General features: G+C 38.7%; 1 protein-coding gene across 1 annotated transcript; it reads right to left on the reverse strand.

Annotated features, from left to right (window-relative positions):
- Positions 1 to 5,079: 5,079 nt before the first annotated feature.
- bnip1b (BCL2 interacting protein 1b) lies at positions 5,080 to 17,152 on the reverse strand. Its single transcript, XM_079834033.1, has 6 exons — positions 17,015 to 17,152; positions 16,774 to 16,866; positions 15,805 to 15,896; positions 15,603 to 15,704; positions 11,537 to 11,655; positions 5,080 to 6,354 (listed from the first exon to the last, which is right to left on the reverse strand). Exons 1-6 carry the CDS (start codon positions 17,096 to 17,098, stop codon positions 6,158 to 6,160), a joined length of 687 nt encoding a protein of 228 aa, XP_079690159.1. The 5' UTR covers positions 17,099 to 17,152; the 3' UTR covers positions 5,080 to 6,157.
- Between the last annotated feature and the right edge of the window lie 491 nt (positions 17,153 to 17,643).

Below are 17,643 nucleotides of genomic sequence, written 5' to 3' on the forward strand. Positions count from 1 at the left end.
GCACTATATAGGGGATAGGGAACGATCAGACTGTGCACTATATAGGGGATAGGGAACGATCATACTGTGCACTATATAGGGGATAGGGAACGATCACACTGTGCACTATATAGGGGATAAGGAACGATCAGACTGTGCACTATATAGGGGATAGGGAACAATCAGACTGTGCACTATATAGGGGATAGGGAACAATCAGACTGTGCACTATATAGGGGATAGGGAACGATCAGACAGTGCACCATATAGGGGATAGGGAACGATCAGACTGTGCACTATATAGGGGATAGGGAACGATCAGACTGTGCACTATATAGGGGATAGGGAACAATCAGACTGTGCACTATATAGGGGATAGGGAACGATCAGACTGTGCACCATATAGGGGATAGGGAACGATCAGACTGTGCACTATATAGGGGATAGGGAACGATCAGACTGTGCACTATTTAGGGGATAGGGAACGATCAGACAGTGCACTATATAGGGGATAAGGAACGATCAGACTGTGCACTATATAGGGGATAGAGAACGATCAGACTGTGCACTATATAGGGGATAGGGAACGATCAGACTGTGCACTATATAGGGGATAGAGAACGATCAGACTGTGCACTATATAGGGGATAGGGAACGATCAGACTGTGCACTATATAGGGGATAAGGAACGATCAGACAGTGCACTATATAGGGGATAGGGAACGATCAGACTGTGCACTATATAGGGGATAGGGAACGATCAGACAGTGCACTATTTAGGGGATAGGGAACGATCAGACTGTGCACTATATAGGGGATAGGGAACCATCAGACTGTGCACTATATAGGGGATAGGGAAACATCAGACTGTGCACTATATAGGGGATAGGGAACGATCAGACTGTGCACTATTTAGGGGATAGGGAACGATCAGACTGTAAACTATATAGGGGATAGGGCATGATCAGACAGTGCACTATTTAGGGGATAGGGAACGATCAGACTGTGCACTATATAGGGGATAGGGAACGATCAGACTGTAAACTATATAGGGGATAGGGAACGATCAGACTGTGCACTATATAGGGGATAGGGAACGATCAGACTGTGCACTATTTAGGGGATAGGGAACGATCAGACTGTAAACTATATAGGGGATAGGGAACGATCAGACTGTAAACTATTTAGGGGATAGGGCATGATCAGACAGTGCACTATTTAGGGGATAGGGAACGATCAGACTGTGCACTATATAGGCGATAAGGAACGATCAGACTGTGCACTATATAGGGGATAGGGAACGATCAGACTGTGCACTATATAGGGGATAGGGAACGATCAGACTGTGCACTATTTAGGGGATAGGGAACGATCAGACTGTAAACTATATAGGGGATAGGGAACGATCAGACTGTAAACTATATAGGGGATAGGGAATGATCAGACAGTGCACTATTTAGGGGATAGGGAACGATCAGACTGTGCACTATATAGGGGATAAGGAACGATCAGACTGTGCACTATATAGGAGATAGGGAACGATCAGACTGTGCTCTATATAGGGGATAGGGAACGATCAGACTGTGCACTATATAGGGGATAGGGAACGATCAGACTGTGCATTATATAGGGGATAGGGAACGATCAGACTGTGCACTATTTAGGGGATAGGGAACGATCAGACTGTGCACTATATAGGGGATAGGGAACGATCAGACTGTAAACTATATAGGGGATAGGGAACGATCAGACTGTGTACTATATAGGGGATAGGGAACGATCAGACAGTGCACTATATAGGGGATAGTGAACGATCAGACTGTGCACTATATAGGGGATAGGGAACGATCAGACTGTGCACTATATAGGGGATAGGGAACGATTAGACAGTGCACTATATAGGGGATAGGGAACGATCAGACTGTGCACTATATTGGGGATAGGGAACGATCAGACCGTGCACTATATAGGGGATAGTGAACGATCAGACAGTGCACTATAGGGGATAGGGAACGATCAGACTGTGCACTATATAGGGGATAGGCAACGATTCAGACTGCACTTTTAAAGGGGATAGGGAACGATCAGACTGTGCACTACATAGGGGATAGGGAACGATCAGACTGTGCACTATATAGGGGATAGGCAATGATTCAGACTGTGCACTATATAGGGGATAGGGAACGATCAGACTGTGCACTATATAGGGGATAGGGAACCATCAGACTGTGCACTATATAGGGGATAGGGAAACATCAGACTGTGCACTATATAGGGGATAGGGAACGATCAGACTGTGCACTATATAGGGGATAGGGAACGATCAGACTGTGCACTATATAGGGGATAGGGAACGATCAGACAGTGCACTATTTAGGGGATAGGGAACGATCAGACTGTGCACTATATAGGGGATAGGGAACCATCAGACTGTGCACTATATAGGGGATAGGGAAACATCAGACTGTGCACTATATAGGGGATAGGGAACGATCAGACTGTGCACTATTTAGGGGATAGGGAACGATCAGACTGTAAACTATATAGGGGATAGGGCATGATCAGACAGTGCACTATTTAGGGGATAGGGAACGATCAGACTGTGCACTATATAGGGGATAGGGAACGATCAGACTGTAAACTATATAGGGGATAGGGAACGATCAGACTGTGCACTATATAGGGGATAGGGAACGATCAGACTGTGCACTATTTAGGGGATAGGGAACGATCAGACTGTAAACTATATAGGGGATAGGGAACGATCAGACTGTAAACTATTTAGGGGATAGGGCATGATCAGACAGTGCACTATTTAGGGGATAGGGAACGATCAGACTGTGCACTATATAGGCGATAAGGAACGATCAGACTGTGCACTATATAGGGGATAGGGAACGATCAGACTGTGCACTATATAGGGGATAGGGAACGATCAGACTGTGCACTATTTAGGGGATAGGGAACGATCAGACTGTAAACTATATAGGAGATAGGGAACGATCAGACTGTAAACTATATAGGGGATAGGGAATGATCAGACAGTGCACTATTTAGGGGATAGGGAACGATCAGACTGTGCACTATATAGGGGATAAGGAACGATCAGACTGTGCACTATATAGGAGATAGGGAACGATCAGACTGTGCTCTATATAGGGGATAGGGAACGATCAGACTGTGCACTATATAGGGGATAGGGAACGATCAGACTGTGCATTATATAGGGGATAGGGAACGATCAGACTGTGCACTATTTAGGGGATAGGGAACGATCAGACTGTGCACTATATAGGGGATAGGGAACGATCAGACTGTGTACTATATAGGGGATAGGGAACGATCAGACAGTGCACTATATAGGGGATAGTGAACGATCAGACTGTGCACTATATAGGGGATAGGGAACGATCAGACTGTGCACTATATAGGGGATAGGGAACGATTAGACAGTGCACTATATAGGGGATAGGGAACGATCAGACTGTGCACTATATAGGGGATAGGGAACGATCAGACCGTGCACTATATAGGGGATAGTGAACGATCAGACCGTGCACTATATAGGGGATAGGGAACGATCAGACACAGCACTATATAGGGGATAGGGAACGATCAGACTGTGCACTATATAGGGGATAGGGAACGATCAGACAGTGCACTATATAGGGGATAGGGAACCATCAGACTGTGCACTATATAGGGGATAAGGAATGATTCAGACTGTGCACTATATAGGGGATAGGGAATGATTCAGACTGTGCACTATATAGGGGATAGGGAACCATCAGACTGTGCACTATATAGGGGATAGGGAACCATCAGACTGTGTAAATATATTTTCCAGTGGGGAGAATGATGTCTGGTTTTACGGTAGTGTCAAACGCTGCATTTCTAAATCTAATTTTTACAAATGTGCTGATTTAAATGAGCATGAAATGGATGGAGCCAGTTCAGAGACGAGTAAATGTGGCAATATTATAGCAGTCAAAAGTTTGGAATAATTAAGATTTGTAATGCTTTTGAAGAAGTCTGCATTTATTTGATCAAAAATATTGCAAAAAAAACTGTAGGGATATATTAATTAAATTTAAAATAACTTTCCATTTTAATATATTTTAAAATGTAATATATATATTCATCGCTGCTAGTTCTTTGACGTCGGAATGGTGTGTCCCTGCCTTTTCCATTTATTGCCTGACTCTTCGGTCTCAATGGTTTTTTATTAAAAAGCAAACATGCAAGACCAGCCCAGGAGGGGGAAAAAATCATGCAAAAGTAATTCAATATCACTTTCCATAAGTAATCAAGTAATGCAATTAGTACATTTTTAACAGTAACACATTACTTTAAAAAGTTACTTTCCTCAACACTGCTGACAGTTCTTTTACATTGAAATATTTCACAATAGCACTGGTTTTACTGTATTTTTTTTAATCAAAATGTATGCACCAATAATAAGTTGCATAAAATACTTACCAAAAAAATCTGAATTATTCCAACTTTCGACCTGAATAAGGGACAAAACTAATCAGTTATAAATTAAGTCAACCACTTGCCAAGACAAATCCAGACACAGATCACAGTAAAAAAAGATACAACACCATCTAGTGGTTCATCACTGAAGAACATGCAAGAATCTCACACCCCCAAACATGTTGGATGAGTGAAATCATGTTCCAAGATCTTTAATGGAGAATAACTATTCATATAGACATTTTTCCACAGGGTTCACTGGAATAGCAATCATTTAGAGAGTTATCACTGATGCTGTAAACAATATAAATATACATCAGATACTATAATGTACATTTGCATTATAATTAGGGCTGTCAAAAGATTAATCGCAGCCAAAATAAAAGTTTGTGTGTACATAATATATGTGTGTGTGTACTCTGTTAATTATTATTTATATATAAATACACACACAAGCATGTATATATTTAAAAAAATATATATTTTTATATATAAAACATTTATATTTATATATATTATAGATTATATAAATGTATATACATGCAAATATTTCTTAAATATATACATGAATGTGTGTGTATTTATATATAAATAATAATTAACAGAGTACACACACACATATATTATGTACACACAAACTTTTATTTTGGATGCGATTAATCGCGATTAATCTTTTGACAGCCCTAATTATATTCTAACGATTTCTACACAGCAGGGCCGGAACCACCATAGGCTTTGAGGGGGCCAAATCGCCCCCTCCCCTCTGTTTGTTGTTAGCATGGCAGACATTTTAAAAAGTTGCAATTTTATCTTTGTTAGACCTCAGCGGTCTAACAGCACTCGTCAATGTCAAAATGACGGCCAATCAGATCAAAGAAGGCGGGGCTTAATGGTCACTGAAGATTAGTGTGAATTAAAACGCGGCACTTTTAGTTTTTACATTGAAAGAGTGCGTGCGTGGCTAGATATACGTAGCTAAACATTTCATATTTGTCAAACTACTCAACTTTTTAAAATCACCATTTTTAATTGAAAATATGCAATCGTATAAATTATGTCATTTATAACCGAATGTGATGAAACGCGAAACATTTGTTTTTGGATTTTTGACATATTAGACATACAAACAAGAGTGACTGTGTGCATATTTTTAAAAATATTATTTGCAAAGAGTTTAAATGGATTACTTTACAACTATATAGGGCTATCATTAGACCTAGAACCACTTTTAACATTCTTATCTCTTCTTTAGTCCCTTGAATCGTTTAATTATTCAATTTATTTGAATAAAAAGCAAAATGTCATGGTTACGGCCTTGCTATACAGACAATCTATTATTCAGTACAGTGGTTCATTTGGCATGAACATCTAAGGTTGTTATGAACTTTATCCACACATTGTGTGTCAGGGTTATGAAAGTTACAGAACTAACCTGAAAGCGAAACATTTCATTACTGTACAAACAACTACAATGATTACTGTAAGATAGCAAAGTGCATTTATTTGCTCCTGGAAACCTCATCTGTTTGGTGACCCTGATAAACGCACATCCGTAATTGTGTCCCTAGAGAAAGCTGAAGCTTCCGTCATCATTTACTGACTGAATCGTCGCATTGGTTTAAGAATTGTCGGGCCACTTTGGGTTGTAACATTCACAGAATGCTTTCTGGAAAGCAGCGAGTCGACACGGTTCACTTTTCCACTAAATGAAGGGGAAGAGTCTCTTTTTCAGGATGTAGAGCACTGTAGCCAGAAACAGAGCAAGAGCTAAAAAGATCAGCAGTTTGTCGGTCAGTTCACGCCGATTATATTTCAGGATAAGCTTTCGTCCCAAGTGAATGGTTCCCGTCATGGCCTTAAACTCTTCATTTGTCTCTAGCACAGTCCTTGAGGATGTTGCTGGAAAGAGAGCAAATGGAAAAAAAGAAATACATAAATGTAAACTTAATGATGGTGCAAAAAGTCATTTCCCTCCATGAGGTTAAAAGGACACATGACCGTTGCAGTTTAGAAACTACTTTTAAACTTCAATTACCTTTACGTCCTCAGTTAGGATCACGTGATACCATCGGTCATCTGCTTTTTGGAAATTTGGTGACTTTATTTGGTCACAAAATGACAGAATAGCAGATGTAGATAGATGGTTGTTAAGAAGCAAATCTTTGTAACAGTGTTGCATTAAAGGAACACGCCACTATTTTTGAAATTAGGCTCATTTTCCAGCTCCCCCAGAGTTAAACAGTTGAGTTTGACCGTTATCGAATACATTCAGCCGATCTCCGCTAAAAGGTAGCACTTTTAGCATAGCTTAGCATAGATCATTGAATCTGATTAGACCGTTAGCATCTCGCTCAAAAAAAATTAAAACTTGACTCTTCTGTAGTTACATCGTGTACTAAGACCGATGGAAAATGAAAAGTTGTGATTTTCTAGACCGATATGTCTAGGATCTATTCTCTCATTCCTGCGTAATAATCAAGGAACTTGAGCCGCACCATGAGTGCAACAGCGCAATGATATTACACAGCGCCTGAAAATAGGCTAAACTCCGTCAACATAACCAACGTGACAGAAGAATCAATGTAACTACAGAAGAGTCAAGTTTTAAATAGGAAAAATATCGAAACTCTTTGGTCATTTTTGAGCGAGATGCTAACGGTATGGGTGTTACGGTACACGTATTCGTACCGAACTGTTTCGGTACAGGGCTTTCGGTTCGGTGCACACGTGTACCGAGCGGTTTCCGAATGCAATCTTTAACAGTTAACAGTCGGCTTGTTTAACACACTTCAATCCGAGTTCAAACACGAAGATATTAAAGGGTTAGTTCACCCAAAAATAAAAATTCTGTCATTAATTACTTCCCCTCATGTCGTTCGACACCCGTCAGACCTCCGTTCATCTTCAGAACACAAATTAAGATATTTTAGTTGAAATCCGATGGCTCTGAAAGGCCTCCATTGGCACAATGGCACGGTTCACTCTCAAGACCCTTAAAAGCTACTAAAGACGTTGTTACAAAGTCCATCTCACTACAGTGGTTCTACAATAACTTTATGAAGCGACGAGAATAGTTTTTGTGCACAAAAAAAACCTAAATAACGACTTATATAGTGATGACGATTTCAAAATAATGCATCATGAAGCTTCGAAGCGTTATGAATCAGCGAGTCGAATCATGATTCGGATTGCGTGTCAAACTGCTGAAATACGTGACTTTGGCGATTCAAACCGCTGAATCGACTCACTGATTCATAACGCTTCGAAGCTTCATGAGGCCATGTTTTGAAATCGATCATCATGATGTAAGTCGTTATTTAGGGTTTTTTTGTGCACAAAAACTATTCTCATCACTTTATAAAGTTATTTTAGAACCACTGTAGTGAGATGGACTTTGTAACGACGTCTTTAGTGCCTTTTAAGGGGTCTTGAGAGTGAACGGTGCCATTGAGCCAATGGAGGCCTTTCAGAGCCATCGGATTTCAACTAAAATATCTTCATTTGTGTTCTGAAGATGAACGGAGGTCTTATGGGTGTCGAACGACATGAGGGGAAGTAATTAATTACATAATTTTCATTTTTGGGTGAACTAACCCTTTAAGTATTCAGTTCATTTTATCACAAAATTCAGACGATAAATGCCGTTTTGACGCTCTTTAATGTGGCGTGACTGATCACAGTTCAAACGTGAACGCGATCGATCATCTCTTCCTAAAGAATAAACATGAATGAACATCTGAAGGTATGTTGAGGATACATTACAACTTACTGTCAGTTATCATATATGGTGTAATCGCTAAATCAGTGTTTCAACGGCGGAAAGACGTCAATATAACTGCTTTAAACTAAACAATGAAGCATCACATTTACCTCAGGCAGTCATTCAGTGTCCACAGAATTTTATTCACAAGAGAAATCAACTCTTTCACTAAATATATGCTCTATATTAGCCGTTATATTCATTATATTCTACTTAACCTGTTAGTGATGTCTTGATTATTTAATATGTTTAAATAAACCCGTCATGAAAATGTGTATAAATTATTATATTTCAACAACGAACTGGAGAAAAAACTATTTTCTAATTAGATTTAGAAGTCAGTGCAAAAACTGCCTTATGTTAAGTTTACATGTTTGCGTAATGTTATTAGAGTGTTGATTATTATACCTAAAAATAAATAGCAACTGAATTTAGGCTAATAGTTTGGGCTCTGTTGTTAACCTTTAATATTAATGTGCAAGTAAGGGCTCCCTATATAGTTTACAGCAACTTTTAGTTATAATTTTATTCAATTAAGGACAGACACTTTTTTTTCAGTAAACCACAGTTTAATAAAAATAAATAAAAAGCCATTTTGTGAAACTGCTGTACCGAACCGTGACTTCAAAACCGAGGAATGTACCGAACCGTAGCTAACGGTCTAATCAGATTCAACGATCTATGCTAAGCTATGCTAAAAGTGCTACCGGCAGACCCGGAGATCGGCTGAATGGATTTGAAAACGGTCAAACTCATCTGTTTAACTCTAGGGGAGCTGGAAAATGAGCCTAATTAAAAAAAAAGTGGCGTGTTCATTTAAGAGCCGGGGGTGAAAACTTTTGAACAGGAGTCCAAGTTTTTCTTGTTTTGTTTTTTTTTATATATAAAAAAAATATTTAGTAGTACCCTTCAGAAGAAACAGAAGATACTTACATGTTTCCTGGAAGACAAATGAAGTACAACCTTGATCTTCAAATTCTCACCCCAGCTCTTAAAGGGATAGTTCACCCAAAAATGAAAATTCTGTCATCATTTACTCTATGGTAGACAATGGTTGCTCCATCTGCTTTGTTACAAACATTCTTCAAAATATCGTCTTTTGTGTTCAGCAGAACAAAGAAACTCCTACAGGTTTGGAACAACTTGAGGGTGAGTAAATAAAGACAGAATTTACATTTTTGGGTGAACTATCCCTTTAATGCATAGTTTTTCCTTCTGGAGCATCAGTGAATGTTTCAACCTTATTTAACAGTTGCGTTTGAGTCCCTCAATCGTCCTCAGATCAAAATCATACAGTCCCTGTTGGAGAGGGTTCAAATATGCAAAAGATGCTGGAAAACTGAAGAATTTGCAGGACCTGGAGGATTTTTCTGAAGAATGTTGGGCAGTTGAACTGCTCAGGACAAACAAGAGACTCAAGAACAACCATCACAAAACACACAGCCGTGGATCATCCAGGGGACGACACACAGTATAGAGAATCAAGGGTATATAAACTTCTGAATAGGGTCCTTTTTATAAATTCAGTATTTTTTTTGTCTTGTGGACTATATGTAAACATCTTTTACATAAAATATATTTTTCAGGACAGTACCAATTAAAAAAATAACATGCATTTTGTTAAAATTATGTGGAGGGGTTCATATACTTTTTCTTGTCACTGTATATACATTTTACGTGTATAATATATACACACACCGATGAGCCAAAACATTATGAACATTGAACAAGAACCCTGAAGGTGTCCTGTAGTATGTGGCACCAAGACGTCATCACCACATCCTTCAAGTCTTGAAGGTGCATGAGATGATGCCGCCGTGGATCGAACTTGTTTTTCCAGCACATCCCACAGATGTTCAATTGGATTGAGATCTGGAGAATTTGCAGGCCAGAGCAACACCTTGAATCATCCTTAAACTTTTGTGTGACTTGTGCCACAGTAGAGCTTGTGTTGGCTTGGACCAGACGGGATAGCCTTCACTGCCCTCGTGAAGCGATGAGCCTCAGCCGCCCTGTGGCCGGTTTGTGGTTTGTTGGTAAAGCCTCTGCGTTTCAGAGACACTCTGATCCAGTCGCCTTGCCATAACAATTAGGCCCTTTCAGATCTTCATTCCTGTCCGTTTCTCCAGCATCCAACACATTGTTACCATCTGATCTATCTTAATATATAGCCTGTTAGGAGATGATCATAACTGGTCATAATGTTTTGGCTCATCAGTGTGTGTGAGTATATGTGTGTGTAAGATGTACTTTTAATTTATGCTTTGCAAAGCATTTTAGGCACTGACTGAAAGATTGACAATAATAATTATGTTTTATTATTATCAGTAATTTGCGTGACATCGCTGGTCATGTGATTTCAACATCAGCTTTTTCTAACCTAATGATATTTCCCAGACATGTCCATTTCTTTAGGTGTAAATAGTGTTAATCAGCAACAGCAATAAAATCACCCACATATGACAATTCTGCTAAAATTCTACTCATGTGGGTGAACTATTCCTTTAACCTCTTAACTGTCACCGTCCCGCCTGATCACCTTTTTTTCGTATCATTTATTTTAGTAATGATCATAAATTAGGTATCATTCGAAAGCTTACGAACTCAAAATTCATCCTGTGAAAACCGTTTTGAAATTGGACGTTGCGTTACCATGGAAATGGTACTTTAAATTCTTCTGGTGGGCTCCTCCCCCTAGTGGGCGGAGTCATGTTTCATATTTCAACATTTATTTTAACTACTTTATAATCAAAATCTTTTCTAATCTTGACAAAACCCATATCGTCGGAAAGGTCTGAGTCTCAAGGTTCCATATTTGGTGACCGTTTTGTGATGGAAGTGACATTTGGACAGACATTTACAGGAAAATGCATAAAAAAAAACAATCAATGGAATGTGGATGACACCCGGTGGCTATTTTTGGTACAGCGCCTAAACAAAATCTCATGGGAACTTCAATTTTTGTTTTTTTAGAACATGGTTAGACATATGGCTTTGATTTTATAGTCATTTTAGATTAAAACATTTTTGTAAAATATATATTTTAAATAAAATAAAACATATTTAGTACAGTATTTTTTATTTACAGTAAATTTAGACCTCCATAACTTTTTCATACTTTCATATTTTGAATTGCTGCCGAGTGACTGCTTTAAAACAAGACCAAACTTAGGTCTATATTCCAATGCATTCTTGAATTACAGCCCTTTAAGTTCGGATAGTGCATTTTCATGTGTATTCTCAAAAAGGGGACAGTTAAGGGGTAATAGATTGACATTATTATAAGACACAATGACCTATAGCCCGAAGGACTTTTTTTACCCAGAGTTCCGATGGTCTCCTCGCTCTGCTGCACCTGCTGTGACATCATGCGGCTGATGCTCATCAGACTCTCTGTGATGTCACTGGACGTCTGCACCAAACTCTCTTTAGTAGCCTTCCTGAAGCCAAAACAACATGGTGAAAGTAGTAAATATGGCTAAAAGAGTGCTGGCTAACAGTAGCCGTTTCCATTACAGATTAGCGCAAAACATTAGCGATATTTTCTAAATGTCGATAAAAAACGATTGCGAAATGACGGCGTTTCCATTAACCGATGTTATGCGACTAAAACTTATTTTTTCAAAGATTCCAAAGATTATGCCACCGATGTTGGTAGGTTTGTATATCCCATCCACCGCAATAGCCATTATCTTTAATGGAAGGAGACGTGTGTGTTATCCAAGCATTAATGGCAAGGAAAGCCCCTTACACGTGAGAGTATGAGGTGTGTGTGTTTCTCCCTCATATCTGCTTCAAGGTCTTCATGATCATGTGGCATTTCTGTGTTTAGAATCCAGTATTCCTGTAATTCTATTGTGTTTTATGAGTTTAATAAAGAATTCGGTCTCGTCTTCTGTCCAAACACACAGCGTCATGTAAAGAATGATCCAGCAGCGATTCTAGGATTTTCATTTTAGGGGGGCTCAGCCCCCAGTGAGTGTATGAAAAAAAATTGGTAAGACTTTAGTTTAGGGTCCAATTCTCACTATTAACTAGTAGCTTATTAATATGCATATTAGGATACTGGCTGTTTATTATTTCATTTCGGGGGCATGGCCCCTTGAGAACATTTTGATTTCTATGATCTACATATGTGCATTTTAAGATGTTCTGAATGGCAAAAAATGTGATAACAATAGCCTGAAAACCATGTCAGTGGGCAGATATGACTGATACAATTTTTGTCAGTGAAGAAAGTAAACATATGTTTAACTGATATTTATTTGTTTTATGAATCATTTCCGAAGGCTAATAGGAAAGCTAGGTAACTAAATGTATTAAATTAATTCACAATATGCACACATTTATTACTAATCTTATGCCTAATATGAAGAAAACGGCTTTGTTAATATTTCTTGTTTGTTAATTATATTATAAATGACATTACACAGGCCTATTTCAATACAAAATGGCGAAATTAGACAAAAGTTTATTCATTTGAATATTTTCATTGTCATTTGTTTAACATTTGTCAAATATGAAACGTTTAGTTTAGCTACATATCTCTCACTTGACGTCGAGTCGCGCTGCTAAAATTTGCGCTCAGCCTCAGCAGCATCTGAGCCCCCCTAAAAGTGACGCCCATGGAATGATCCACTTTTACGCAAGTCCTGTAAATGCGGAAAAACGGTTTCCATTGCAGGTTTGTGAAAATGTCCTTTTTCGAATTGCCTGAAAAACCACCTCATGTGAGTTTAAAAACATTTTTGCGACATATGGGTGTTTTTGCGATATTGAAGCGTTTCCATTGGGCGTATTTTCAATTTGCGCAATTTGAAGGGTAATGGAAACGCGGCTAGTAGGGCTGCGCGATTAATCGAAATCGAACCGCAATTGCAATTTGGGTTATGTGCGATTATAAAATCGTAAAGATTTTAATGAAATAAATTAGGCCTGAAACGATTCATCGAGTTACTCGATTACAAAAATTCCAGATTTTAATCACATACTATATTTGTAGCGATGTCGTCATGCGGTTTGACTAGATATGATGTTTAGCTTTGATGTTTTTAAGTACTAAACGTATTCACGTTCAATCGAAAGAGAGTATAGCCTAAAAAAAGAACCCCTTCACACACACACACACACACACACGCACACACACACACACACACACACACGCACACGCACACGCACACGCACACGCACACGCGCATGCACCCTCGTCTCTCTCGCGCGCCAGTCAGACCAATCGCGGCAATGCATCACATATGCTTAAACTTTTATGTAGCTACGCAACAATAATTTCAGCGTTCACTGTATACACCGGGACGTGATGTTGTGACGCGATTTTTCGAACGGATGCTTCACCTAAAATGCACCGCGATGCAAGTGATGCAAGCCAAATGCAGCGTTCTATAGAAAACGTATGTATGTATTTCTGCCGTACCAAACTGTAATGAAGCAACTGGTCTGACTGGGGTGTCACTCTTCCTCACCCACGGCACGCGTACACACGTACACACACACACACACACACAGGTTGCTAGGTTACCATAGCAAATAGGCTCACCCCAGAAATGATATATTATTGTTAGTAGCCTAATGGTAAATGCTGCAGGTGTGGAAATCTACATAAAACAGATATTTACTTTGATGTCAGGGCTAGATTACAGCATGAAACCTGTTGTGCATATTAATAAATTGAGTTGCTTTTCCTCTTAATTTTCGTTATGCAGTATTTTTTTTGGTTGTTTAAAAACTCACAAAAAATGTTTATCCGATAAATCGATCGATTAAGCGCCAGATTAATCGATTACAAAAAGAATCGATAGCTGCAGCCCTAAAATAAAGATATGCACAGCGTGTCAGTGAAGAGCGGCTCTGCGATCAGTAAACGCTGCTCCGTCTGAAAGCACTGCGAGTTTGAGCCGCTTATTATAACATGCGTTTGAAAAAAAAACACACGCGTTAAACATCTTTACAAACTAGAAATGTGAAGCGTTCATAAACCTGTTCAACAAAATACAACGTTTAATAACATGTTTTAACTCGCTTCATATCGTCAGTCGAGTGTTTGTGAGCTGACGTGGCTTATCATCACAGAATGAGGCAGACAATGCATATTAAATGGGGAACCTGGCTCTCTTTGTCCTTCCACCATGAACTTGAGCGATCGCCCAAGTCACGTGACATGCACTTGGAAGACAAAAGTTAGTGTATACTTAGTAAATAATATTATTATTATAATATTTAGTAAAAATACAGCTCTTTTCAGTTTAGTAAAAGTGTACTAATTACTATTTAATCAAATGTCAAGGAAGAAAATGATTTTGTGGCTTAAAGCTGCACTATGTAATATTTCCGTCCACTAGAGGTCGCCTGTTCAAAACAAAGGCGTAGTTTGATGACGCCAGGTGGTCTTCACCTCACAGCCGGTGGAAAAGAATCTCGGGACTCGGGCAGAAATCATGTTCATGGATGCGATTATTAACGTTACTGTAGTCTGAAGCAGAGCAGGACCGAGTGTTGTGGAGCTGAGGAACCGCTGGAGCGATTGTTAAAGCTACACTGTGTGATATTTTCCCCCATCTAGTGGTGAAAAGGTTTATGACCATCCAGAGAATTTTTGTTTCTGTTCCTCTCAATTCCGATTTCGTTTTAACTCCTACGGTGGCCGATTTAGTCCAAGATTAATACCGCCAAACTGCTGAAATTTGCCGATCCAAACTGCTGATTCGACTCACTGATTCATAACGCTTCAAAGCTTCATGAGGCCGTGTTTTAAAATCGTCATCACTATATAAGTCGTTATTTAGGGTTTTTTTGCGCACAAAAACTATTCTCGCCGATTCATAAAGTTATTTTAGAACCACTGTAGTGAGATGGACTTTGTAACGACGTCTTTAGTAGCTTTTAAGGGTCTTGAGAGTGAACCGTGCATTGTGCCAATAGAGGACTTTCAGAGCCATCAGATTTCAACTAAAATATCTTCATTTCTGTTCTGAAGATGAACGGAGGTCTGACGGGGGTCGAACGACATGAGGGTGAGTAATTAATGACAGAATTTTCATTTTTGGGTGAACTAACCCTTTAAAATAGTAATTTACAAAACGATTTACAAATAGTTGGAAACATTAGGGATATTGTAAGTATTCAACTGAACAAAATATATAACACTGGCCTAGTGGTTTTTGGATATTTTACTGAAAAGATTTTACACAGTGCACCTTTAAGGTGAAGTGAGAGCTGGGGCGGGGCGCGTTCTGTTCGACATGAGAGTATTGCGGTTGTTTTTCGGTTCGGTTTGAATATCGTTACACCCCTAATGTTTAGTAGTCAAAAACTAAACGCTACATGCATTTTTTGTCACTGACTGATTGGCCGTAACAGCAGCACGATTTACCTTTGTCTCACAGAGTCCCCTCCTTGAAGCAGCTCATCCTTCTCCAGATTATCAATGGCCAGCTTACAGGCTAGATTTGCCTTCCTCCACGCCGTCTGGTTACTGAGACATGGGAGTAGCGATAATACTGAGATTCAAGCATTACATCTGACATTCAACACAGAATCAGAAAAGATCGGAGAGTAAAAAATGTTTTTCTAACCTTAACATCTGCTTCCGATGGGCTTCCGTCTCACTCAAGATAGCTTGCTTATCAGTCTCTCTGTCTTGTTCTTTTGCCATCTGTTCCATGTCCTATATTTAAAAAAAAAAGTTAGGTTTTTACTAATATCAGCAATCAGCAAATTCAATACAAGTCAGTTTTTCTTTTAAATGGAACAGTTTATTGAACCTGAATAAAAAATAAAAACAAAGATATATGCGTTATATCATATTTGATACATCAGGATTGTATTGCCCATATAGCATGATATACATAGCATGATAAAGCATAACATTATGACCTAATATTGTGTCTGTCCCCCTTTTGCTGCCAAAATAGCCCTGACCTGACATTTTGAACGGGTCACTTTTATAAATTCAGCGATTTTTTTGTCTCGTGGACTATATGTAAAAAAAAAATGTAATGTTAAATATCTTATTCAGGAGTGTACTAAATAAAAAATAACATGCATTTTGTATGATCTCTCTTATTTATATTTTTTTATATGCACTTTGTCTTATTGTACAGCACTTTGACGTAATTCTGTTGCTTTTAAATGTGCTATATAAATAAAATTTGACTTGACTTGATATTCTGCACGCGGTTCACACTCTTTTTCTTGCAACTGTATATAATATATGACATATTTCGAATTATTATAGTTTTAAAATATGATGTTTGTTGTTAAATGTGAATTAACATAACATACAACAGTGTTTGACAATGAAACGTGTCATTCACATAATCCCTGCAATATGTAAATGATTTAATTATAATCATTATAGCATAATGAGATATTATCCCGCCGTCCATCACACGGTATTACCATGATAACATTCGTTTCAGCCATAACAGTGTATTATATGCAGAATGCGTTCCTTTATCATTGTTATTATTAGTACAGTGGCGACAGTAGTTTGTTGCCCTGACATTTCTCTCTATTAACGTTATATGAAAAGTCACATATACCTGAATCCTCAGTCTTAACTGATTGAACTTCTCCTTGACTGTGGAGTTGAAATCCACCAGCACCGCCTGTGGCCCACAGCACTCTCTGATGTCCTGACACCACAAAACAAATCAACAATTACTGTTTCCATCCATACCGACTGACAAACGCACGGCAGTTATGGCCACGTCTCTGTATTCACAGTTAGTTTGTCGGCCAAGAAGGACAGCAAGACCCTGGGCTATATTTTAATATGTCTACCTGAATAAGAGCTTTAATTTCCAGATCATATTTGACAATCTCTTGGCCACATATTCGGACGTGTACATCTGCAGTGGACGCCATCTTTGTTGTTCTACGATACGCCAGAAGGTCCAAACGTTAACGCATTTGCATAACGCCCTTTTTGCGCCCTGCAAAACTGGCCTGGGAACAGAGAGCAATGCAGTGCATTCATAATACATTATATGTTCTTTTCTACTTTAAATTCATCAATGAAATATATATAAATATATATGTGTGTGTGTGTGTGTGTGGATTGGTCAAAAGTTTGGAAATATTAAGGTTTTGTAATGTTTTTGAATTTATTTTGGCACACTTGTAGTGATAGTAATGAATAGTAATATCACAAACTATGGAGTCTCTAGGACCACCACCAGTTCAAACTTTCACATTTGAAACAGTTATTACTGTCAATAATCTCATCATGCTGATCACATTCAACATCTTACATTTAAGACTCTGCCCATTACAGTAGTGGCCAAGTGCAGTATTCAGTTTTCTGCTTCTCCTCCGTCAAATGTTGAGATCTGATCAGGTCATGAGATCTGAAAAATAGGAATTGTTGAACAGTCTGTCAGAATCGTGAGCTCGATGTCTGCTCTGTGGAT

This window comes from Gobio gobio (genome assembly GCF_949357685.1).
Source record: "Gobio gobio genome assembly, chromosome: 14".
In the NCBI taxonomy this organism is placed as follows: Eukaryota; Metazoa; Chordata; class Actinopteri; order Cypriniformes; family Gobionidae; genus Gobio; species Gobio gobio.

Coding starts and splice junctions, on each gene's coding strand:
- bnip1b (XM_079834033.1), bottom strand. CDS start 17,098: ATGGCGTCCACTGCAGATGTACACGTCCGAATATGTGGCCAAGAGATT. Junction 15,897..16,773: donor AGTTAAGACTGAGGATTCAG/GTATATGTGACT, acceptor TTTTAAATATAG/GACATGGAACAGATGGCAAA. Junction 6,355..11,536: donor GGAGACCATCGGAACTCTGG/GTAAAAAAAGTC, acceptor CTCTCTTTCCAG/CAACATCCTCAAGGACTGTG.